The 26,172-nt window shown below is 45.5% G+C and overlaps 5 protein-coding genes across 6 annotated transcripts in view; 2 read left to right on the top strand and 3 right to left on the bottom strand.

The window, feature by feature from the left end:
* The window catches only part of LOC144697491 (uncharacterized), a 1,380,819-nt gene that overhangs the window by 924,845 nt on the left and 429,802 nt on the right, over window positions 1–26,172 (top strand). The gene's annotated exons all lie outside the window — the stretch shown is intronic.
* The window catches only part of LOC144698473 (uncharacterized), an 88,151-nt gene that overhangs the window by 15,532 nt on the left and 46,447 nt on the right, over window positions 1–26,172 (bottom strand). The gene's annotated exons all lie outside the window — the stretch shown is intronic.
* The window catches only part of LOC144697517 (uncharacterized), a 213,017-nt gene that overhangs the window by 141,175 nt on the left and 45,670 nt on the right, over window positions 1–26,172 (bottom strand). The gene's annotated exons all lie outside the window — the stretch shown is intronic.
* Window positions 1–26,172, top strand: part of LOC144698476 (uncharacterized) — a 35,861-nt gene that overhangs the window by 7,301 nt on the left and 2,388 nt on the right. The window contains 2 exon segments of the mRNA XM_078570416.1: window positions 23,024–23,132; window positions 25,049–26,170. Of these exon segments, the coding sequence (XP_078426542.1) occupies window positions 23,024–23,132; window positions 25,049–26,170 (1,231 nt within the window).
* On the bottom strand, window positions 3,904–9,399 carry LOC144697533 (uncharacterized). The gene is made up of 2 exons (XM_078569572.1): window positions 9,331–9,399; window positions 3,904–5,986 (listed from the first exon to the last, which is right to left on the bottom strand). The coding sequence occupies exon 2, from the start codon at window positions 5,549–5,551 to the stop codon at window positions 5,021–5,023; it is 531 nt and encodes a 176-aa protein (XP_078425698.1). The 5' UTR covers window positions 5,552–5,986; window positions 9,331–9,399; the 3' UTR covers window positions 3,904–5,020.

Below are 26,172 nucleotides of genomic sequence, written 5' to 3'. Positions count from 1 at the left end.
AGTCAGCAGGAAATTGAGGAACAAATATGTGCACAATTTGTGGAGTTGTGTAAAAGCAATAACAATAGGGTAATTATATAAGGTGATTTCAACTTTCCCAACATTAATTGGGATAGACATAGTGTTAAGGGCTTAGATGGAGTGAATTTCTTGAAATGCGTACAGGACAACTTTTTAGGTCACTATGTAGAGGGTCCAACAAGGGACAGCGCAGTGCTGGACTGAATTCTGGGGAATGAAGCTGGACAGGTGGCTTGGGTGGTGGTGGGGGAGCATTTTAATGATAGCGACCACAACATGGTACAATTTAAGCTTGTTTTGGACAAAGAAATAGATAAGTTGCAAAAAAATGTTTTGGATTGGGGGAAAGCGGATTTTCGTAAAATAAGGCAGGATCTGGCCAAGGTAGACTGGGAACAGCTGCTTGTGGGGAGATCTGCAAAGGAGCAGTGGGGGGGCATTCAAAAAGGAAATGGGGAGGGTACAGGCTCAATATGTTCCCTCTAGGGTGATAGGAAGGGGTAACAAGCCCAGAGAACCATGGATGATCAGAGATATTCAGGATACAATGAGAAGGAAAAGAGGCTTTTAGCAGGTACAAGGGAAGCAAATCAGCGGAGGCATTAGTGGAGTACAGAAAGTGCAGGGTGGAGCTTAAGAAAGCAATTAGGAGAGCAAAGAGGGGATATGAGAAAGCTCTGGTTGGTAAAAGTAGGGAAAATCCCAAGATATTCTATAAGTATATCAATGGAAAGAGGATAACCAGGGAAAGAGTAGGGACCAATCTATGGGTGGAGCCAGAGGACATCGGTAGAGTGTTGAACGAATACTTCACATCCGTCTTCACCCAAGAGGATGAAGGTATCGAACTCGGGGAGAGAAACTGCGAGGTTCTTAAGCAAATTGATATAGGGAGTGACAAGGTATTGGAGGTGCTGGCAGGCTTAAAGGTGGACAAATCTCCATGTCCAGATGATTTGTGTCCCAAACTGCTGAAGGAAGCAAGTGAGGAGGTCGCAGGGGCTCTGACCCAAATTTTTAATTCCTCTCTGGCCACAGGGGAGGTGCCAGAGGACTGGAGAACAGCTAGCGTGGTTCCGCTGTTTAAGAAAGGTTGTAGAGATAAGTCAGGGAACTACAGGCCAGTGAGTCTCACGTCAGTGGTTGGGAAACTATTGGAGAAAATTCTGAAGGAGAGAATCTATCTCCACTTGCAGAGGCAAGGTTTGATCAGGGATAGATAGCTTTGTCAGAGGGAGGTCATGCCTAACAAATTTGATTGGATTTTTTGAGGAGGTGACCAGGTGTGTGCATGAGCATAGTGCGGTTGATGTAGTTTATATGGATTTCAGCAAAGCCTTTGACAAGGTCCCACATGGGAGACTTATAAAGAAGGCAAATGCACATGGGATACAGGGTAATTTGATAAGGTGGATTCAAAATTAGCTTAGTTGTAGGAGTCAGAGGGTGATGACAGAAGACTGTTTTAGGAACTGGAAGCCAATGTCGTACCACAGGGATCTGTGCTGGGTCCCTTATTATTTGTCATTCATATAAACGACATAGATGACTATGTGGGGGGTACAATTAGTAAGTTTGCGGATGACACAAAGATTGGCCAGGTGGTTAACAGTGAGGTCGAGTGTCTTGGGCTACGGGAAGATATGGACGGGATGGTCAAACGGGCAGATAAGTGACAGATGGAATTTAACCCTGAAAAGTGTGAGGTGATACACTTTGGAAGGAGTAATTTGACAAGGAAGTATTCAATGAACAGCATGACACTAGGAAGTTCTGAGGAACAAAGGGACCTTGGCGTGTGTGTCCATAGATCTCTGAAGGCGGAGGGGCATGTTAATGGGGTGGTGAAAAAGGCATATGGGACACTTGCCTTTATCAATCGAGGCATAGATTACAAAAGTAGGGAGATCATGTTGGAGTTGTATAGAACCTTGGTGAGACCACAGCTGGAGTACTGTGTGCAGTTCTGGTCACCATATTACAGGAAGGATATGATTGCACTGGAAGGGGTGCAGAGGAGACTCATCAGGATGTTGGCTGGGATGAAGCATTTAAGTTATGAAGAGAGGTTGGATAGACTCGAGTTGTTTTCGTTGGAGCAGAGAAGACTGAGGGACGACCTGATTGAGGTGTAAAAGATTATGAGGGGCATGGACAGGGTGGATAGGGAGCAGCTGTTCCCCTTAGTTGAAGGGTCAGTCACGAGGGGACATAAGTTCAAGGTGAGGGGCAGGAGATTTAGGGGGGGATGTGAGGGAAAACTTTTTTACCCAGAGGGTGGTGACAGTCTGGAATGCGCTGCCTGGGAGGGTGGTGGAGGCGGGTTGCCTCACATCCTTTAAAAAGTACCTGGATGAGCACTTGGCACCTCATAACATTCAAGGCTATGGGCCAAGTGCTGGTAAATGGGATTAGGTAGGTAGGTCAGGTGTTTCTCACGTGTCAGTGCAGACTTGATGGGCCGAAGGGCCTCTTCTGCACTGCGTGATTCTGTGAAGTCACTTACCATCCTGACTTGGAAATATATCGGCCATTCCTTCACTGTCATTGGGTCAAAATCGTAGAACTCCCCCCACCCCCCCCCACCTATCAGCATTGTGGGTGTACCTACACCACATGGACTGCAGCGGTTCAAGAAGGCAGCTCATCACTGCCTTCTCAAGGGCAACTAAGGATGGGCAATAAATGCCGGCCGGCCTGCGAAGCCCCCATCTCATGAATGTTTTAAAAAAAAAACATTCTGGGCGCCATACATATGGCTGTGAAAGCATTGGAGGTGTACAGAGGACATGGGGGCAGCGTGTTGGACATGGGGGCAGCGTGTTGGACATGGGGGCAGCGTGTTGGAGACGGGGGCAGCGTGTTGGAGACGGGGGCAGAGCGCGGGGAGACGGGGGCAGAGCGCGGGGAGACGGGGGCAGAGCGCGGGGAGACGGGGGCAGAGCGCGGGGAGACGGAGGCAGAGCGCGGGGAGACGGGGGCAGAGCGCGGGGAGACGGGCAGCATGTCGGGGAGATGGGACAATGTGGGGAGATGGGGGCAGAGTGTCGGGGAGACGGCGGCAGAGCGTGGGGAGATGGGGGCAGAGCGTCGGGAGATGTATACTGTACACGTTGTCCATCTTCATAATTCGCAACACTATTCCTGATGTTCATGTTTGCAAAATTTTCTTTCCCATTAATTCCATTTGCTGATCTATCAGTAATGGACTTGTTGCCATCTCGGACAAAACTGTTTTCACCACTAAGGCTCCGCTGGTATTGAATAGTCTTCATGACATCATCTCACTGGGACTGGATGGCATCATAAGAGTCCATTGTTTCTTAATGATCCACATCAATAACAAGAGGAAATATTAATAAACCTGAGCACATTATCTAGGCTGACACTCCAGGGTGACGTTGAGGGACTGCTGCACTGTCAGAGACAGCATCCTTCACATGGAACTTGTGGAGGCTCTGGTCACAATCTTCAATCCTCCTTATATCGTAGTGGTGACAAAGGACTGACAGATTGTAAATGTTACACCCCTGTTCAAAAATGCAGCAACTCCAGGACAATCAGCTTCACATCAGTGGTGGGAAAAGGTTGGAGACAATAATCCGGGACAAAATCAATTGACACTTGGAAAAGTATGGATTATTATTTACAGCATTTTCTATTTTTAATACTGATACTTCCCTGGATCCCAAGGTGAAGAGAGGCTCTCTGGGAGGCATGGGGAGCTCGGACTTGTCCATGAGAGTAACCAGAGGTATGAGAACTGAAAGAATCTAGAGTTAAAAAGGAGAAAAGATCCAAAAATGGAGCAGTTGAGAACAGGACATCAATTAGTCTCCTCTCATCCTGGGGAAATCAAGAACTTAACTACTCCGTGTTTGAAACAAAACTGTTTTATTTAACAGACATCAAGATATTAAACTCCAGCCCAGTTACAGAGATTAGTAACATCAGTAGAAATGAACCCCAACTGTCAGAATGAACACGGTTCAGTTCTGGATGTGATTTACAGTGACAGCAAAAGCCGAATTGAGCACATTAAGGGGAACAGTGAGTAACTAGAAATTATTTCCACTAGTTATGCAGTCTAGGAATGGGTGGTACAGTCAAAAAGTTAGAACCAGACCTTTCAGGAGTGTAATTACATCAGATATATGACAGGCCATTCGGCCCAGCCAGTCCATGCTGGGGTTTAAACTCCACAAGGACCTCCTCCCATCATTCCCCATCTAAATCTATCATCGTAACCTTCTATTCCCTTTGCCCTCTTGTGCTTGTCTAACTTCCCCTTAAGTAATATTAAATGTAATTCCACAATTGGACAACACTTACTAAACAATCCTGATTGTGCTAAGAAATACAGTAACAACCAATTTAAGATGATCAGTTGGGCTCACACTGTGGCTCACTTACACGTGCTAGAAGCTACATATATTCAGACACAGGGCCCTGACCTTTGCAAAAAAGAAACACATCCATGCATTGCACCCCTTTCAACGAAACAAAAGCTATATGATTCACTTTAACCACTCCCAGTGGTAGCGAGTTCCACTTTCTCACCGCTCTTTGGGTGAAGAAGTTTCTTTTGAATTCCCTATTGGAGTTCTTGCTGACTATCTTATATCAAAGGTCTCTAGTTATGCCCTTCCCCACAAGAGGAAACATTCTCTTTGTATCCACTCGATCAGGACTTCTCAGACGCTGAATTGTAGAGTTCGTACCAAAGATCAGTTTGGGACTGAAGTAAAAGTTCAGAATCTTGTAAACAAATTTCTGATGAAAGTTCCTGAATTATGGGGAAAGGTCAGAGACAGCGGTTCTTAAAGGGACACTGCAGCCCCAAGAACACAATCAGCCATAGATCCAGAATATTAAACTCCAGACCAGTTACAGGGATTATTAACATCAGCAGAAAAAAAACACCAACTATCAGGATAAACATGGTTCAGTCCTTGATGTGATTAACAGCTGCAATCACAGCAGAATCCAACCCCTGCTGTCACTTGTGGACTAGCTGGTGCCTGAGCAGGTGGGATGACCGAGTGAATCCCTTCCCACATTCGGGGCAGGTGAATGGCCTCTCCCCAGTGTGAACTCGCTCGTGATTCAGCAGGTGGGATAACTGAGTGAATTTCTTCCCACACTCAGAGCAGGTGAACGGTCTCTCTCCTGTGTGAACCCGCTGGTGTACATTGAGGTGGAACGAAGACCTGAATCTCTTTCCACAGGAAGTACAGCAGAACGGCCTCTCCTCAGTGTGAATTCGCTGGTGTGTCAGCAGGTTGGATGACTGAGTGAATCCCTTCCCACACTCGGAGCAAGTGAACGGCCTCTCCCCACTGTGAACTCGCTTGTGTGTCCGCAGGTTGGTTAACTGAGTGAATCTCTTTCCACACTGGGAGCAGGTGAACGGCCTCTCCCCAGTGTGAATTCGGTGGTGTACATTGAGGTCAGATGATTGCCTGAACCCAGTCCCACAGTGAGAGCACCTAAACGGTCTCTCGTCAGTGTGAACACGTTGATGGGACATCACATCCCCAAAACTTTTACAGCACTTCGCACAGTGTAGATATTTAAAAGGTCTCTCCCCAGTGTGAACTCACTGGTGGTCTCAGCAGGTGGGATAACTAAGTGAATCACTTCCTGCAGATGGAGCAGGTGAACGGTCTCTCCCCAGTCTGACTGCACCGATGGGTTTCCAGCTCAGAGGGCGATAGAATCCCTTCCCGCAGCCTTCACACTTCCGTTGTGATCACATTTATGTTTTGACAGATCAGATGACCGGCTGAAACCTCATTCAAACACAGGACACGTGTACGGTTTCTCCCCACTGTGAATGGTGCCTTTTCCTTCCATGTTCAAAATCCGATGATATTCAGGTTACGATAAATTGGGCGACTCCGTCAGATCCTGATGTGATGTTTGGTTTCAGTTTCCCGACTGCAAATCCTCCCCTTCTAATCCCCTGTGAAATTGATTTAAAACAGAAAAAAGGGAGTGAGAGAGAACCCACAAAAAGACATAGGCAGGTTGTGAAACAGAAATGAATAAACCTGGTAATTTGTGGGGCCGGCACTAGGAAAAAGTGACCATGAAAACTGCTGGACTGTTCTAAAAACCCAACTGGTTCACTAATGTCCTTCAGGGGAGAGAACCTGCCGCCTGGTCTGGGCCCACATAACACTCTGGCATCTATGAGAGAGGAGAGAGAGCTAGGAGAGGCAAAGGTTGAAGGAGAAATATTTCATAAATCTAAAACGCAATCAGAACTTTGACAGAATCTCCCAAACCCTCAACCTTTACCACCTAGAAGGACCCGGGTAGCAGATGCATGTGAACATTATCAACTCCCAAGTTCCCCTCCAAGTCACACACCATCCTGACTTGTCTGACATCCAGTACTGGATGAACAGAAATTTCCTCCATTTAAATATTTGGAAGACTGACGCCATTATCTTCAGTCCCCGCTACAAACTCCACTCCTTAGACACTGATTCCATCCATCTCCCTGACAACTGTCTGAGACTGAACTAGATGGTTCACAACCATGGTGAAATATTTCACCCCAAGATGAGCTTCCAACCACATATCCACATCATCACCAAGACCGCCTATTTCCACATCAGTAACATCACCCAACTCCACCCCAGTCTCAGCTCATCTGCTGCTGAAACTCTCATCCTTTCCTTTGTTCCCTGTAGACTCAACTATCCTAACACACTCCCAGCCGGCCTTCCACCTCCGACCTCCATGTAATCTTGAGGTCATCCAAAACTCTGCTGCCCTTGTGCTTACTCGCACCAAATCTTGTTCACTCATCACCCCTGTGCTCACTGACCTACAAAGATTCCAGGTTTGGAAACATATGTGCTAAACTTAAATAAGGGTAATTACAAAGGGATGAGGGCAGAATAGTCTGGAGTGGACTGGGAAAAGAGTTTAGCAGAAAAGACAGTTAATGAACAATGGCAGACATTTAAGGAAATAGTTCATGACTCACAACAAAGATATATCCCAGTGAGGAAGAGGGATTCTAGGAAGGGGATAAACCAACCATGGTTAACCAAGGAAGTTAAGGGTAGTATCAAAGTGAAAGAAAAAACGTACAATGTGACAAAGATTAGTGATAAGCCAGAGGATTTAAAAAGTTTTTAAAAACAACAGAACATGACCAAAAAAATAATAAAGAGGGAGAAAATAAACTTTGAGGGTAAACTCGCAGGTAGTATAAAAATGGACAGAAAACGCTTCTTTAAATATATAAAAAGGAAGAGAGAGGCCGAAGTCAATTAGAGAATGAGGCTGGGGAAATAATAATGGGGAACCAGGAAATAGCAGAGGAGTTGAATAAATACTTTGCGTCAGCCTTCACAGTAGAAGACACTAATAGCAGACCAAAGATACTAAATAATCATGGGGAAAAGGGGGGAGGAAAAAAATACAATAACTATCACTAGAGAAAAAGTACGGGGGAAACTAATGGGGCTAAAGGCTGATAAGTCACCTAGACCTGATGGGTTGCATCCAAGAATATTAAAGGAAATAGCTGCAGAGATAGTGGATGCACTGGTAGTAATCTTCCAAGAGTCCTTAGATTCTGGAAAAGTCCCAGAGGACTGGAAAACTGCCAATGTTTATTCAAAAAGGGAGGCAGACAAAAAACAGCTAACTATAGGCCAGTTAGATTAACATCTGTCAATGGGAAAATGTTGGAGTCTATTATAAAGGATGTAATAGCAGAGCATTTAGAAATATATAATCTAATCAAGCAGGCTTTATGAAGCGGAAATCATGCCTGACAAATTTATTAGAATTCTTTGAGGGGGTAACAGGATTACAAAGGGATAGATAAAGGGGAACCAGTAGATGTGATAAATTTGGATTTCCAAAAGGCATTCGATAAGGTACTTAATAAGGCTACATAATAAGATAACAGCCCATGGTGTTGGGGGTAGTATATTAACATGGATAGAGGACTGGCTAACTAATAGAAGAATGAGAGTTGGTATATGGGTGGTGGGGGGCAGCATTTTCAGGATGGCAACCTGTATCTAGTGGAGTGCCACAGGGATCAGTGCTGGGGCCACAATTATTTACAATATATTAATGACTTGGATGAGGGAAATGAATGTACTATCGCCAAGTTTTGGGTGACACAAAAATAGGTTGGAAGGTGAAGATGGTGAAGATGACACAAAGAGTCTACAGAGGGATATAGACAGGTTAAGTGAGTGGGCAAAAACGTGGCAGGTGGAATATAATGTGGGAAAGTGTGAGGTTATGCATTTTGGCAGGAAGAATAGAGAAGCTGAATATTATTTAAATGGAGAAAGACTGAAGAAATCTGCAGCTGAGAGGGATTTGGGACTCCTCGTGCATGAATCCCAAAAAGCTAGCCAGCAGGTAATAGGGAAGGCAAATGGAATGTTGGCCTTTATTTCAAAGGGAATGGAGTATAAAAATAGGGAAGTCTTGCTAAACCTATACATGACAATTGTTAGACCACACCTAGAACACTGTGAACAGTTTTGGTCCCCTTATCCAAGGAAAGATATACTGGCATTGGATGCAGTCCAGAGAAGGTTCACTAGGTTGATCTCAGGGATGGAGGGATTTTCTTATGAGGAGAGGTTGAGTAGGTTGGGCCTGTACTCACTGGAGATTAGAATAATGAGAGGTGACCTTATTGAAACATATAAGATTCTTAGGGGGCTTGACAGGGTTGATGCTGAGAGGTTCTTTCCCCTTATGGGAGAGTCTAGGACCAGAGGGCATAATCTCAGGGTAAGGGGGCGCCCACTTAAAACAGAGATGAGGAGCAATTTAATCTCTCAGAGGGTAGTTAATCTGTGAAATTCTTTACCGCAGAGGGCTGTAGAGGCTGGGTCGTTAAGTATATTCAAGGCTGAGATAGACAGATTTTTAATCAGTAAGGGAACCAAGGGTTATGGGAAAAAAGCACGTTGAGGATCGTCAGGCAGAGCAGACTCGATGGGCCGAATGGTCCACGTTCTGCTCCTACGTCTTATGATGTTATTGTCATTGAAGATTCCAAATACATTGTCCCCATGAGAATGGCGGCCGCGCATGCGCCCTACTGCACATTGCCCCCAATAAAGATGGCGGCCGTTAACCCGGGTCTGCACCTGAAACAAAGCCGCGGCCTAGCTCGGTATAAACGAGGGGGACGGTACCGCAGACACAGGAAAGTTCTTTTTCCGAGTTTGCGGTTCACATAACATGTTTACGAAGCCTCCCCCCCACCTGCCGGATCGATCGCGCCCTCCGCCCCGCCAGTCACCCACTCACCGATTTAGGATCGGAGAAAGAAACGTCTCTTCATCGCCATTACCCACCCTGCGCATGCTTCATTCTCAGCCCGGCCCCGCCCCTAGCTCATTCCGATTGGCTGGAGGACCAGCCGCTCTCCGTCGGTCCTCCAGCCCCGCCCCCTCCCTCTATTGGTCCGGAGCTGCCGTCAATCAAGCCGGGCATTGTGACGGTTTCAAACGCTGAGAGCGGCCACAGACTCAGCCTGACTTGCTGATTCTTGGCAGCATTTTCTGTTTGGGAATTAGAGCTAGAGATGGATGGTCAGTTCCCCTCTGTCCGGGGGGGGATTCACACTCATTTCCCCAGTGCACTGATTATCACCTTTACTTTACATAAGAAAGTCCCCGGTTCAATCCCGGCTGGAAACTTTGTGTTTACAATTGTTACTGAGGAGGAATTAACAGTGAGCTTAGTTTCATGTCGAACAGGGGAACAGTTATTGTCTCATTCTTTAAAATCTCTTCATCATCTTTAAACAGGGAACGAAAAGTCAGAGAAAACTGACCCACTGTGACCCCAAAACAAGATACTGCAGATGCTGGAAATCGGATCTCAAAACAGAAAATGTTGGAAACTCTCAGCAGGTCAAACAGCTTCTATGGAGAGGGAAACAGAGTGAATGTTTCAGGTCTGGTAGAGTTTAGAGATTAATAGCTTACAAACAAGTACAGGGTCAGGGAAAAGAGATAGCGAGAGAAGGAAAGAACAGGATAGGATGGAAGGCATCCATGATTAAATGACAAAGGGGATGAAGACATATGGGACACTTGCCTTTATCAATCGAGGCATAGATTACAAAAGTAGGGAGGTCATGTTGGAGTTGTATAGAACCTTGGTGAGGCCACAGCTGGAGTACTGTGTGCAGTTCTGGTCGCCACATTATAGGAAGGATGTGATTGCACTGGAGAGGGTGCAGAGGAGATTCACCAGGGTGTTGCCTGGGATGAAACATTTAAGTTATGAAGAGAGGTTGGATAGACTTGGGCTGCTTTTGTTGGAGCAGAGAAGACTGAGGGGCGACCTGATGGAGGTGTACAAGATTATGAGGGGCATGAACAGGGTGGATAGGGAACAGCTGTTCCCCTTAGTTGAAAGGTCAGTCACAAGGGGGCATAAGTTCATGGTGAGGGGCAGGAGGTTTAGGGGGGATGTGAGGAAAAACCTTTTTACCCAGAGGGTGGTGACAGTCTGGAATGCACTGCCTGGAGGGTGGTGGAGGCGGGTTGCCTCACAGCCTTTAAAAAGTACCTGGATGAGCACTTGGCACATCATAACATTCAACTGGGCCAAGATGCTGGTAAATGGGATTAGGTAGGTAGGTCAGGTGTTTCTCACGTGTCAGTGCAGACCCGATGGGCCGAAGGGCCTCTTCTGCACTGTGATTCTGTGATGGTGCAAGGCAACACTGGGTGATAATGGGACAAGTAAATAAATTAATGGAGAAGTGGAGAAACAAAAGACAGGTCCAGAAGGGGGATAAATGGTAACAGCAGAAACATTACCAGCACCTACTGTCTGAAATAATGGGAGCGATTGTCATGATCTGAAATTGTTGAAATGAATCTTGCGTCGAGGAGTGTCTAATCAAAGATGAGCTGCTGTTCTGAGAGCTTCATTGAGCTTCATTGGAACAATGCAGGAGGCCGAGATCAGAGCGGGATTGGGTGGAGAATTAAATTGGTAAGACTGGGAGCTCAGGATCACACTCTCAGACTGAAAGGTGATGTTCCACAAAGCAGTTACCCAATCGGGATTTAGATTCTTCTTCGTAGAGGAGACCACGTCATGAGAAGTGAATACACAATGCTAAATAGCAAGAAGTACAAGTAAATCGCTGGAAGGTATGTTTGGGGGTCCTGGTACGTGGGAAAGGAGGTGAATAGGTGGGTGCTGCATCCACTTTGCTTGCATGGAAATGATCCACAGTGATGTTTATAAGAACACAAGAAATAGGAGCAGGGGTAGACCATACTGCCCCTTCAGCCTGCTCCATCATTAAATGATCTTCCACCTCCACTCTATTTTCTCACCCTATCCCAGTATCCATTGAGTGTCCCAGAGCATCCAAATATTGATGGCTTCCCATCTTGAATATAGTGAAGATGGGGAATAATATTTTCAATTCAAGTTTTAATCTGGAAAATGTGTAAACAAGGTGCACAGGAATTGCAAATTCACCTCATCGCTGCTTGGCAATCATGTTAATTAACTTTACACTGGTACTGTGCTGAAATCTAGCCATTCCCTGACAGCTATTCTTAATGGGATAAGTGGCGGATTTAGAATGAAAACAGCCCTCCGCTCATTGGATCAGCTCATTTCATCTCATCTTATTTTCAGCTAATGGGAGAATGATGGAAATTGAGGATGGTGAATAACAGCTCGAAACCACAGCCCACTCTCCCACTGCAGTACTGATCCTTCCAACATACAGGAATTTGGGGCACGAGTGACATGGATTATCTCTATCTCCATATGATGAGATGGATCGAGTAGCACTGGAGAAGGTGTGGTCAGCCTCGTCAAAGGCTACAGACAGGTCAAGAAGGACCAGAAGGGAGAGTTTACCTTTGTCACAGTCGCATAGGATGTTATTGGTGGCTTTGATCAGAGTTGTTTCAGGACTGCGGCAGGGGCAGAAACCTCATTGGAGGGATATGGACAGGGAGTTCTGGGAAAGATGGGCATGGATTTGGGAGGTGACAACACGTCCAAGGAGTTTGGAGAGGAAAGGGAGGTTGCAGATGGGGCAGTAGTTGCAAGGACGGTGGAATCAAAGACTTGTTTTTAAGGAAGGGGTGATGATGGCAGATTAGAAGGAACGACCTGAAAAGAGAGAACTATTAACAATATCAGTGAAAATGGGGAAGTTAGGTGATCAGCAGTTTAGCGGGAATAAGGTCAATGGAGCAGGAGATGGGTCTCATGGACAAGATGAGCACTGAGAGGGCATGAGGGGAGATGGTAGAGAAACTAAAGAAAGATGTGAGTTCAGAGCTCAGACAACGGGGAACTTTAGAGACAGTTTGTCCCAGTGGGCTAGTGGAAGGGGAGTAGCAGAGGCAGCTGATTGGATTGTCTCAATCTTAGTGACAAAGAAGCTCCATGAGCTCCTCACACTTGTTGTTGGAGGTGAGGATGAAAGTGACAGGGGAGAGGGAGAGCCCTTCAAAAGGAACTAACTTGTGTTCGAGATAGTAAATGATTCAACAAACCATGTTTTTCACAAAGCTGATTTATTTGACTTTTATCCAGAATATTAACCCCTGTAACTGGCTGGAGTTTATTAACATCAGCAGAAGCAGACCTCAAAGAACCTGGTTCAGTCTGGATGTGTTTAATGGCAAAATCCAATCATTATAGTTACTTGTGAACTCACTTGTGCCTCAGGAGGTGGGATGACTCATTGAATCCCTTCCCACACTCGGAGCAGGTGAACGGCCTCTCCCTACTGTGAATGTGTTGGTATTTAAACAAGTTGGATGAATCAGTAAATCCCTTTTCACACAAAGTGCAGGTGAATCACCTTCTCCCAGTGTGGGAGCGCTGGTGTCTCAGCAGGTTGTAGAAGTGAGTGAATCCCTCCCCACATATGGAGCAGGTGAATGGTCTTTCTCCAGTGTGAGTGCACTGGTGACACAGCAGGTGGGATGACTTACTGAATCCCTTCCCACACTCAGAGCAGGTGAACGGTCTCTCCCCAGTGTGAACTTGCTGGTGTAATGTGAGGTCATATGATCGTCTGAACCCAGTCCTGCAGTGAGAGCACCTGAATGCTCTCTCGTCAGTGTGAACATGTTGATGGGACATAAGGTTCCCAGAACTTTTAAATCACTTCCCACAGTCTGGGCAATTAAGAGGTCTCGCCCCAGTGTGATATTGCTGGTGTTTAAGCAAGTGTGATGACCATCTGAATCCCTTCCCATGCTCGGAGCAGGTGAATGTTCTCTCCCCAGTGTGACTGCGCCGATGAATTTCCAGCTGGGTTGGGTAACCAAATCCTTTCCCACAATCCACACATTTCTACGGTTTCTCCCCGTCGTAACTGCTTTTACGTTCTCACAGGCCAGATGATCAGCTGAAGCCTCACCCACACACAGAAAACATGTAAGGCTTCTCCCCACCGTGAACGGTGCTTTTTCCTTCCAAGTTCGAAATCCGATGATATTCAGGTTTCGATAGATTGGGCGACTCCATCAGATCCTGATGTGATGTTTGGTTTCAGTTTCCTGGCTGCAAATCCTTCCCTTCTCATACCCTGTGAAATTGATTTAAAACAGGAAAACAATGGAGTGATAGAGAACCCACAAAAACAGAAAGACAAGTTGTGAAATTGAGTTGTATGAATCTGGTAATTTGTGGGGCCGGCACTAGGAAAAAGTGACCATGAAAACTGCTGGATTGTCATAAAAACCCAACTGGGAAGGAAACCTGCCACCCAGTCTGGTGGAATCTAAGGAAGGTGAAAGAGATGGAAACAGAGGCGGGAGAGGCAGGCGAGAGGAACTTTTTAAATCTACAACTTGACCAGAACATTGACAAAACCACTGAAACCCTCAGCGTCCACCACCTAGAGGGACCATGGCTGATCCACAGTGATTTCGCAATTTCTTCACTTCAGACCACATTCACCAGAGGCAAAATGGGGTGTTTACATAGAACACAAATGACTTGTTCAGCCAATGACAACACTGAATGCTGTTGACAGGTACATGAAATTGACAGGGAGGTGAAATAGTCCCACCAGCTGTGGGTGTGCAACCTTCAATTTCCAAAACGCACCAACTTAACCATTGCAGTTCTTGTGAAACTTACACGGCAATGCACTGCAGACATTCATCACTAAAAGCAACTGACACACGTCAAATTCTAAACACTGCCATGTCACATCTCTTTCTGCTTCAATCCCCGCCTCGCTTTCTGCTTCAATCCCCGCCTCGGCTCCTGCTCCCTCTCCCTGTCCAGCTTCCAGGTCAATTAGCTGCTTGACGCAGACACAGTCAGATCGGGAACCCAATCTATCCCTGAAAGCAGGGACTAGACATGGAAGACACAAGGCATTGAGAAGAGATGGGTTTGGAGATGACACGGTAAAGAGAAGCAGGAACTCATCTCCCTGATTCTCCCAGATCCTGATTACAGGAATGTGCACAGTGCCAATTATCCACAGTCTCATTCTCCTTCCAGTCTTGTGTGCGTTGTTAAGCTTTGAAGTTGTTTATATTTTCAAACAGGTTTTCAATGTGGAGAATGCGGAGCTATGATGAGCTTTTGTTGTTCAGATGATGTACTGAAGATACATAACAGGCTGATGATAACAGTACCTGTTTTGAAACAGTGAGAGACAGTGAAGGATTGGCACCGATAAAAGTGTCCTTCAACTAGTCTGGTTCCAAATCTCATTCGAGAAATGACAAGAAAACATGGTGAATTTGCTCCGTGCCTTGACTTCAAACGAACAGGATACAAGGTAAGAAAATATATTTCGCTAGATTGGGTTATAAAATGGCGGAATGAGAGTGAAAAAAACAACTGTGTTGTTGGGGAAATATAAAATTATAGGAAGTTACACCTCTCGGTTTGGCTTGCTGCTTTGAAATAGTGGCTGTGATTGTTTGATCAGGAATGATATTTCTGCCGGATTGAACATCAAGCAGGAAAGCCTATCCCTTTACCACCCACATTTAGCCTCGCAGCATCATCCCTTTAGTCAGTTTATCCGTCATGCCTTACATCCTATTGCTGTCCATCAGTAACAGAAACGGAATGAGGACAACTGCAATTACTGTGGCAACAATCTGAAACTTCAGCTTGTTAATACCAGCTTTAGGATATCTTGCAACTCACCTTGGTACATGTTTCCGTGGTGTTTTTGGTTATTACATTTAACAATTGTATGAGAGATTGGTAGATCGAGCACAGCCTAATATTGTTCTCTTTTTACCCCCTTGGGTATTGACTGCCTCATAGTTCCAGGCTTTTTTATGTGTCCTTTCACTGCCAGAAAAATATTCCTTAAAATTTGCCAATGCTGCTGTTATCCATTAACTCTTCACCTAAACAATTTCTGGTTATGGAGAAAACGCGGTTGTGATACAAACCCATGTTCAAATTCAGAAATGAGGAAGTACAGTTCAGTTCATAGACTGAAGAATCTGAGGTTGTTCTTCTTAAAGCCGAGAAGGATAAGAGGAATTGTGATTGAGCTGAATCATAAGATCATGAAAGGTTCAGAGAGAGTAATTAAATAGAAACTGCTTCAAACAGGGTCGATAACCAGATGGCACCAATTTAAGATGACTGTCTGAAGTACCAGAGGTAACAAGATGTTTTTTTTTAAAAAAAAACCATCATTTAGCATTTGGAAATCACTGCCGAATAGGATAAAGTAAATAGAATGAATTGCAACCTTGAAAAGGGAAGACTAGAAGGAGGAAAATCTGCAGCAACTTGGGGAAAGGGCGGGGAAGTGGGACTGACTGCACTGCCAGTGCAGACACAGTGGGTCAAACTGCCTTCAGTGCAGAGATAGGGTGTGGAAGTGAGACTGACTGCACTGCCAATGCAGACACAGTGGGTCAAACCACCTCCTGTGTGGGGACAGGGTGTGGAAGTGGGACTGACTGCACTGCCAATGCAGATACAGTGGGTCAAACCACCTCCTGTGTGGGGACAGGGTGTGGAAGTGGGACTGACTGCACTGCCAGTGCAGACACAGTGGGTCAAACCACCTCCTGGGTGAGGAAAGGGTGGGGATGTGGGACTGACTGCACTGTCAATGCAGACACAGTGGGTCAAACCGCCTCCTTCTGTGCTGTACTTTCCTGTGACACCGCGATTTGACTCACTTCTGAAAAATGGATCAGACCTTTTCAGAAAGTCAGTCAATTCACTATTCAGCCCTCAGCAGCAATTTCATCTTTCATCTCACCTTCACCTTTCTTTCACTTTCAGCTGCCGAGGCTCCAAACAATGGAATTCCCTCCCTCAAACTCTCTGCCTCTGTCACTCTCTCACCTCCTTTAAACTTACCCCTTTTACCAAATTCCTGGCCACCCTTCCTAATATCTCCTTCTGGGTGGGTCACTATCAAACTTTGGCAATGCTTCCTGTGAATTGCTTTACAGTGTTTTATTGGTTTAAATGTCAATCAGTGAAAATCGCTGTTGTTCAGCTCCACACGGTAGGACTGGAGCTGAGGGGACAGAAAGGATCCAGCTCAGTCGCTGACATTCTGTCTGGTGTGTGGAAGTACAGCTGGGGAGAAATATTTGAACATTTGGGTTTTATCCTGGGCTGGATGAGTTGTTTTCTCCATGTGTTAACAGAGTCATGGTTTGAAGCAGAGACCAGGGCAACACAGAAGAACCAGGTTAAAAAGGTGAGTGAATGACAGGGGGAGAAAGATCGTGGTGGATTGGCGGGTCTGTGAGATTAGAACTAATTCTGTTGTGGAGTTTAAACACCGACATGGACTTTTTGGAAGAATCAGTCTGTTTCTTTTTGATAATCCTGAAACTTTTGGATGTCAAAAACGCATCAACGGATAAATGGCAGCATGAAATATTGTGTACAGTAGATGAAGCTTCACTAATAAATGAATCTCCCGTTACTGTGAGAACCCATTTATCATTCACATGGATTGGGACAGACTTTGGTCAGCTGGGATGTCATGGGAATTATTATTAGGTTAATATCACCCACGGTGATTCCAGGTTAAATTACCACCAGTTACTTAGTACAATCAGTTACTTAGAGCATTTTTTTCTTATCCTTAGTTTATTTATCTTATTTATCAGTCATGTGTAGGCCAGACCAGATAAGGACGGCAGGTTTCCTTCCCTGGAGGACATGAGTAATCAGATTTTTTTTTACGACAAATGATGATTGGGTCATTGTCATCTTGCTTGTGATGACAGATTTATTAATTGAATTTAAATTCCACCAGCTGCCCTGGTGGGATTTCAACCCGTGTCCTCAGAGCATTAGCCTGGGCCTCTAGATTACTCATACAGATGTCCTGGCTTTACAAGAGCAGCTCATCCTGAAAACAGCCCCACCTTTGCATTTAAAATAAGAAATCGAACATTATGTGGTTATTGCACCTCTCGTTATAAAACAGACCATTATTTAACTTTACAAATATACTTAAAGTATTGGAGCCCGTGTCCATAAGTTATACATCAAACATCACACAACAAGTGTCACAATGTGTTTCTCATATAGAATCTTAAAATAAACAATTCCAACTACTGACCTGGAGCCTGATATTTACAAACAGTTACAACTATCATCTTAGCTGGATTTCTCCATTTAGAGCAGTGATCTTAACCAGCTTAACAGTTAAATGTTATAAATGCACTGCAGCCTTCAGAGGACATGTGAGCAATAATTAAGGATATCCAGTTAAAATAGGATGGAAGCCACTTCCATTTAATAAAATGTCTTCCTTTGGATTTTGTGAAGTTTGGATAGCACAAAAAACTCACCTGATGCTGAAAGGGGGTTAATATAAAGTTTGAGGTTGCTGATTTAAATCTGATTGCTTTCTTTGGTCGTCTGGAGTCTTCAAAATGGGTTGGAAAACACAGGTGAGCAGCACACACAGGTTAATAAATCAATTAAATAAAAGTGCACTGTTTAACATCACCATGTGAATAAATATCTTGTTTCAGTACCCTTTGAATAACATTGCTTTAATTTCTCTACTTAATATATTTGAACCAGGTTTAATTATGGGCTCTGAAAGGTAGTATCGTAAGTAATTTATTAATTTGTATCCTAATTAAGCCCTCTCTAACAGCATTCTAACACCACATGGACTGAAGCGGTTCAAGAAGGCGGGTCACCACCAACTTCTCAAGGGCAATTAGTGATGGGCAATATATGCTGTCTCACATTCCATGTATGAATACACAAAACAAATAACTATTAATCACAAATTGAAAACATGTTTGGAATCAAATGAAATACAGGCCTGTAAAAATTATAATTACAGAAGATAAATTCTGAAATTTAAAAGTAAAAAACAAAGCTGGAAGTATTCAGGAGCATGAGCAGCTTGGGATACATGATTCATCAGAACTGCTCTGTCTAGTTCCCAACAATGTTCTCAACATGAAGCAGAAAATTCTCTTCTCCCTGCTCCCATTCTCCCTCTGAGTCTGAACCGGGAGAATTCTGCTAATATTTAGCTGACAAGGCAGCATCTGTGAAGAGGTGAGTTTTCAGTATTTATTGGTTGTGTTGATTGAACTCTGTCGGTGTTGGGGTTACTAATGCTGGTTGGACATATTCATGAAATTGATCCTGTAAAACTTGTATCACCAGATATTTTCTCACCATTTACCTGAGCGAGGTTTCAGTGGGAGAGCTGCTACTTTCATTGATTCATGAATCTGTATCTCTGCTTGCCATTTAGCTTCTAATGGGAAAACAATTCGATCTACCTTGTACTTGCATCTAACCCATTAGAAATCTATGAAGTTATTGTATTCAAACAAAGCCATCAATTATTCGCACTTCCTCAGCTCCATAGTGAGTGAGACAGGGAAAAGTTGAAAAGCAACAATATTCCGCCTGTCACTCTCCAATCACCAGCAGGGGAAAGCGGCGTTTGCAGTTTCAATCAGCGGGTTACTGTCCATCTCTGGGACGCTGATACTGCAACCGGGGCCAAATCTCCCACTGCATCAAGCACGGGCTCAGGAAATCGCAGGTAGATGATATCCCAGTCGCTAAATCTCTGAACAGTATTTACAAAATACAAGAGGTAGTTAGTCACAAATAAAAGTCACACCGACTTCCTAAATCTTTTCACTGGATGTGTTCATTTCATCTTAAGTTCTGCTTGTGGGCTGAAATACAGGTTAGTGACTAACAGCTTGGAATCATAGTCCTCTCTCCCACTGCAATACAGATCCTTCCAATATTTTGGAGAAATGATGAGTTTGAAGTCTCAAGTTATCCCCCCTCTTTAAATTATTAGATGGATCTAGAAGCACTGAAGAAGGTGCAAGAAAGATTTACTGGAATTATGCCAGAATTGGAAATTTATCGCATTCAACAGAGATTGAGCAGGTTAAAAATGTTTTCTGTGGAGAATAGGGTGAGGCACGACCTGATCGAAGCTGTTAATATTAGAAAAGGGTTTGGAAGGTGTTTCCACTTGCAGATAGACAAGAATAAATATAAGTTAGTCACCAATAAATCCAATGTCTAATTCAGAAGCAACATCTTTAACCAGAGATAAAAGCAGAAAATAATGGAAATACTCAGCATATCTGGGAATTTTTGTGGGTTGAGAACCAGAGTTATGTTTTCAGGTCTGTGCACTGATTCAGTATAGTTCTTCTGAAATGTCACAGACCTGAAATGAAAACTTCCTCTCTCCACAGATGCAACCAGAGCTGTTTTAGTTCCAAAATTTTCTGTTTTTATTTCATACTTATAGCATCGCTTTTCTCTTTTCTATGGATTAGGATCACAGAATCACACAGTGCAGAAGAGGCCCTTCGGCCCATCGATTCTGCACTGACACGAGGGGGACACCTGACCTACCTACCTAATCCATTTACCAGCACTTGGCCCATAACCTTGAATGTTATGACATGCCAAGTGCTCATCCAGGTACTTTTTAAAGAATGTGAGGCAACCCGCCTCCACCACCCTCCCAGGCAGCGCATTCTAGACCGTCATCACCCTCTGGGTAAAAAAGTTTTTGCTCACATCCCCCCTAAACCTCCTGCCCCTCACCTTGAACTGTGTCCCCTTGTGACTGACGCTTCAACTAAGGGAAACAGCTGCTCCCTATCCACTCTATGCATGTCCCTCATAATCTTGTACACCTTGATCAGGTCGCCCCTCAGTCTTTTCTGCTCCAACGAAAACAACCCAAGTCTATCCAACCTCTGTTCATAACTTAAATGTTTCATCCCAGGCAACATCCTGGTGAATCTCCTTTGCACCCCCTCCAGTGCAATCACATCCTTCCTGTAATGTGGATTAGATGTAGGACTCTTTGCCAGAAGGATTAGAAATCCAAGTCTGAGTTGGACACTCCTGGGTAAAGTCACACTGCGAAAGCATCATTCACCATATGGACATGGATTCCCTTGATCACCTGATTAGTTGACACAGCAGCAGTGACATCTGACAGAGAAAACTCAGGTGCTTCATGTTTGCGAAGGGATTTTCTCAGTTTGACTACCTGTCAACAACCCAGCTTTAAAAGTTCAAAGGATTTCATCCGCAACAGTCACACCTTGACTGACAAGACTCGACCTGTGGAAAGGAAAAATCACTTCTTCACCCCGACTGCTAAGAATCCAGTGAATTCACATCTAACTGTGGACGTTTCTTCTGCTGCTAATTACCCCCAGGACAGAACTATGGTTGATTGTTAATATTAATCGATTTAATAATTTTCTATTTTCTCTCATCGGAACATAAAACATCATTTTACATGCAGGAATATCGCTTACTAATGGCGGACCTCGCACCCAGCAGTCAGAGCGGGACAGAATGTGACCTATCCATCCAGAGCGCGCCGAGACACGCGTACAGCGGAGTGATGTCGCGCCTGCGCATTGCGGTCTTCTGCCTGAGCATGCGCAGCGCTGTTCTGTGACTGGAGCGGCAGAGAAAATGGTGACTGCTTCATAGCGACAGAGTTGGCGGGTGGGCGAGAGGAATGGAGCCAGCGGAGTGGGCAGGGAGGCTTCGTAAACACTTGCTGCAGTCCACAGACCGTTAGTAAGCAGCGGCCCCGCGTTTGCATCGAAGAGGCCGGCAATGGCTGAATCTCTCCCTCTGCTCGGCCCCGGGGGTGGTGGGACGCGCAGGGCGCATGCGCAGTCTTTTTTTTGTAAAAATATACTTTATTCATAAAAATCTTCAATCACATTCAAAACCATTTCAAAAACAACATTACAAGGGTACAATCCAGGTTAAACTTTTACAAAATGTATCACCAGGTGCATCAGTACAAACAATATTACAGTCATTTACAGCCTTTCATTTTGATCTGTACAGCCCGAGGGGCTCTAAACAGTTCCCAGTCTCTCGGTGCGCTGTGGTAGAAAGGTCTTAGACAGCGACCCTTCCCCATTGCGCCTTTGCGGCAGCTGCCCCAAGCTTTAGTGCGTCCCTCAGCACGTAGTCCTGGACTTTGGATTGTGCCAGTCCGCAACAATCGGTCGGGGACAAATCTTTGTGCTGGAAGACCAACAAGTTTCGGGCAGACCAAAGCGCGTCTTTCACCGAGTTGATGATCCTCCAGCTGCAGTTGATGTTTGTCTCGGTGTGTGTCCCTGGGAACAGCCCGTAGAGCACAGAGTCCTGTGTCACAGAACTGCTCGGGATGAACCTCGACAGCAACCACTGCATCTCTCTCCAGACTTTCTTTGCAAAGGCACAATCCACAAGGAGGTGAACAACGGTCTCTTCCCCACCACAGCCACCTCGAGGGCATCGTGCAGAGGGGGTGAGACTCCTGGCGTGTAGGAAGGATCTGACGGGGAGGGCCTTTCTCACCACCAGCCAAGCTACGTCTTGGTGCTTGTTGGAAAGTTCTGGCGATGAGGCATTCTGCCAAATGACTTTGACAGTCTGCTCGGGGAACCATCCCACAGGGTCCACCCTCTCCTTATCCCTCAGGGCCTCTAGGACGTTACGTGCTGACCACTGCCTGATGGACTTGTGGTCAAAGGTGTTTTTCTGCATAAATTTTTCCACCAGGGACAGGTGGTACGGCACGGTCCAACTACTTGGAGCGTTCCGCGGCAGCGTGGCCAGACCCATCCTTCGCAACACCGGGGACAGGTAGAACCTCAGCACGTAGTGACACTTGGTGTTTGCGTACTGAGGGTCTACGCACCGCTTGATGCAGCCGCACACAAAGGTGGCCATCAGTATGAGGGCGATGTTGGGCACGTTTTTTCCCCCTTTATCTAGAGGCTTGTACATCGCGTCCCTGCAGACACGATCCATTTTCGACCTCCAGATAAAGCGGAAGATGGCTCGAGTGATCGCCATCGCGCAGGAGTGTGGAATGGGCCAGACCTGCGCCACGTACAGCAACAGCGAGAGTACCTCACACCTGATGACCAGGTTCTTACCCGCAATGGAGAGGGAGCGTCGCTCCCACATGCCCAGTTTCCTTTTCACCATAGCCACTCGCTCCTTCCAGTTTCTAACGCATGCCCCGGTCCCTCCGAACCATATCCCCAGCACCTTCAGGCCGTCAGCCCTGACAGTGAAGGGGACAAAGGATCGGTCAGCCCACTTCCCAAAGAACATGGCCTCGCTCTTCCCACGATTTACCTTGGCTCCCGAGGCCAGTTCGAACTGGTCGCAGACGTGCATCAGTCTGCGCACCGACAGCGGATCCGAGCAGAAGACGGCGACGTCGTCCATGTACAGGGAGGCTTTTACCTGAGTGCCTCCATGAGTGCGCAGTCATCCTGGTCCAGGTAGCAGGAGGAAAAAAAAAGTGGTGTGAATTTCTACCCTGGATTGACAGTGATGGATTTTGGAAACTCCTTTTACAGAGGGTTAGAAGGGGAGGATTTACACACAGCAAACTCAGACCAAGAGAAATGTTTGCCTCTTCTCAATTTCTATTTCTGGACTGACAGTGATGGATTGTTTTGTAAACTCCTTTTTACAGGATAATAAATGGGAAGGTTTTGCAGAAGGGAGACTCAAACCAAACATCACATCAAGATCTGACAGAGCCACTCGATTCAACAGGACCTGGATATTATGGGCCTCTGAATGTAAGCATTGAGTGCAAATTTTCTTCCTCGCGTCTGCCCTGTAGATCTTGCCCAAAATCTTAAATGTTTCTGTAAACCTTTTATGATCAGTTAATGGGAACAACTTTTCTTTATCTACCTTATCTAAACCTATTATAAATGTGTACACCTCTATAAAATCTCCCCTCAATCTCCTTTGCTCCAAGGAGAACAACCCCAGTTTCTCCAAGATAAAAGCAAAATACTGCACATGCTGGAAATCTGAAATTAAAACAGAAAATGCTGGAAAACTTCAGCAGGTCTGACAGCATCTGTGGAGACAGAAACAGAGTTAAAGTTTTGAGTCAGTATGACTTGTTCAAAGCTAAAGAGAAGTAGAAATAGGACGAAATTTATTCTGTTTAAGGGGGTGGGGAACTGGAGGAACAGCACCTCATCTTCCTATTAGGCACTTAAAGCCTTCCGGCTTAACGTTGAGTTCAACAACTTCAGACCATGAACTCTCTCCTCTATCTTTTTAATTTATTTTTTAAAAATTTGTTATTTTATCTACTTATTTTTATTTTCTTTATTCATTGTTTTATCCCCTTTTCCCCAGTCACCCCATCCCACCGCTAAAAGAGTTACTTGTTCCATCTTGTTCTTTCAGAGTGCTGACCCTTGTTCTGCTATTAACACATTGATTTCTTACCTTTATGCCACTATCAGCACCATCTTTAGTCCTTTCCACTACCATTAACACTCCCTTTGTCTTTTTGTCCATGACATATTTGTCAATCTCTCCTTAGCCCCCACCTACCTATCCAGTTTCACCTGCCCCACCCCCCCTTAAACAGTGTAAATTTCATCGCATTTCTACTTCTCTTTAGCTCTGAAGAAGGGTCATACGGACTCGAAATGTTAACTCTGTTTCTCTCCCCACTGGTGCTGTCCAACCTGCTGAGTTTTTCCAGTGTTTTCTGTTTCTATCCCAGTTTCTCCAACCAAACCTTGTAATTAAAATCCCTCGAACCATTCTGGCAAATCTCCTTTGCAACCTTCTCAAGGACCCTCACATTCTTCACAATGTGTGGTGATCCCTGGTTTGCACAGACCCAGATGTTCTGTGTTCCGTGTCTGTGACATCATCACACATCGACAATTACACGGTGACATCATCCCGCTCCCCGGGTATTTCCTCAACTGGGAGATTTTTCTCTGGTTCCAGTGCTTCTGATATCTTTCCAGCTGCAGGCTCCAGCAGGAGAGTTTAAAATTGAAAACAGAAATTGTTTCACAGTTGAGTATTTTTGACCATTCACCCACAACTTAGACCTTTTAGTGCTATTCTCTGTTATCTGAGAGAGGTTCCAGGGCTCTGGGGTTGGTGTGGCTCTTTTACTGTGGTTCTGAATCCATGTCCATCCCCCGACCATGTGCTGCTGGCTTACCAGCTTTATCTTCCCACAGTATCTTTCATAGTCAGGAATTTTTTTTCCCTGTGCTATAGTCCATTTCTCTTCCACTTCTGAGCTTATATTAAGTTTTGCAGCATTTTTATTCCCTATAATTCATTCTGCGAACCCTGAAACGTTAACTCTGTTTCTCTCTCGACAGACACTGGCTGACCTCTTTCTCCTCCTGCTTCTCTCTGCCTATCTCTCTCTCCCCCTTACCCCCAGCCCCCCCCAACCCCTCTCTCTCTCCTGCCATCGAGGCCAGAGTCTTGTGTAGGCCCAGACCAGGCAGCAGGTTCCCTTCCCTGAAGGACATCAGTGAACTAGTTGGGTTTTTACAACAATGCAGCAGCTTTCATGGTCACTTTTTCCTAGTGCTGGCCCAACAAATTACCAGATTCATTCGGCTCAATTTCACAACCTGCCTTTGTGTTTTTGTGGGCTCTCCCTCTCACATGCTCTTTGTTTCTATTTTAAATCGATTTCACAATGTATCGCAAGGGGAGAATTTGCAGTCGGGAAACTGAAACCAAACGTCACATCAGGATCCTACGTAATCGCCCAATTTGTCATAACCTGATTTTGAACATGGAAGGAAAAAGCACCGTTCACACTGGGGCGAAACCGTGCACGTGTTCTGTGTGTGGACGAGGCTTCAGCCGATCATCCGGCCTGTCAGAACACAAACTCAGTCACGATGGGGAGAAACCATGGAAATGTGGGGAGTGTGGGAAGGGATTCAATTATCCGTGTCAGCTGGAAATTCATCGACGCAGTCACACTGGGGAGAGGCCGTTCGCCTGCTGCATGTGTGGGAAGGGATTCACTCAGTCATCCCACCTGCTGAAACACCAGCGAGTTCACACTGGGAAGAGACCATTCACCTGCTCTGACTGCGGGAAGGGATTCGTTAATTCGTCCGACCTGTTGAGACACCAAAGAGTTCACACTGGCGAGAGAACGTTCAAGTGCTCTCAGTGTGGCACTGGTTTCAAGCATTCATCTGACCTCACTGTTCACCAGCGAGTTCACACTGGAGAGAGACCGTTTACCTGCTCCCAGTGTGGGAAGGGGTTCCCCAGCTCATCCAACCTGCTGAAACACCAGCGAGTTCACACTGACCAGAGACCTTTCGAATGCCCAGAATGTGGGAAGTGCTTCAAAAGTTCTGGAAACCTGATGTCCCATCAACGTGGTCACACTGAAGAGAGACCTTTTAAATGCCGTGACTGCGGGAAGTGCTTTAAAAGTTCCGGGGAAGTGACGTCCCATCAACGAATTCACAGTGGGGAGAGACTTTTTAAATGCCCAGACTGTGGGAAGTTCTTTAAAAGTTCCAACGACCTGCTGTCCCATCAACGTGTTCACACTGACGAGAGACCGTTCAGGTGCTGTCACTGTGGAACTGGGTTCAGGCGATCATCTCATCTCACTGTACACCAGCGAATTCACACTGGGGAGAGGCCGTTCACCTGCTCCGAGTGTGGGAAGGGCTTCACTCACTCATCCCACCTGCTGAGGCACCAACAAGTTCACACTGAGGAGAGGCCGTTCACCTGCTCCGAGTGTGGGAAGGGATTCACTCAGTCATCCAGCTTGAAGACGCACCAAAGAGCTCACACTGC

The sequence above is a fragment of the Cetorhinus maximus genome, chromosome 23 (genome assembly GCF_964194155.1).
Source record: "Cetorhinus maximus chromosome 23, sCetMax3.hap1.1, whole genome shotgun sequence".
NCBI classification, from domain to species: domain Eukaryota; kingdom Metazoa; phylum Chordata; class Chondrichthyes; order Lamniformes; family Cetorhinidae; genus Cetorhinus; species Cetorhinus maximus.
This window is presented reverse-complemented; position numbering and strand designations above follow the sequence as displayed.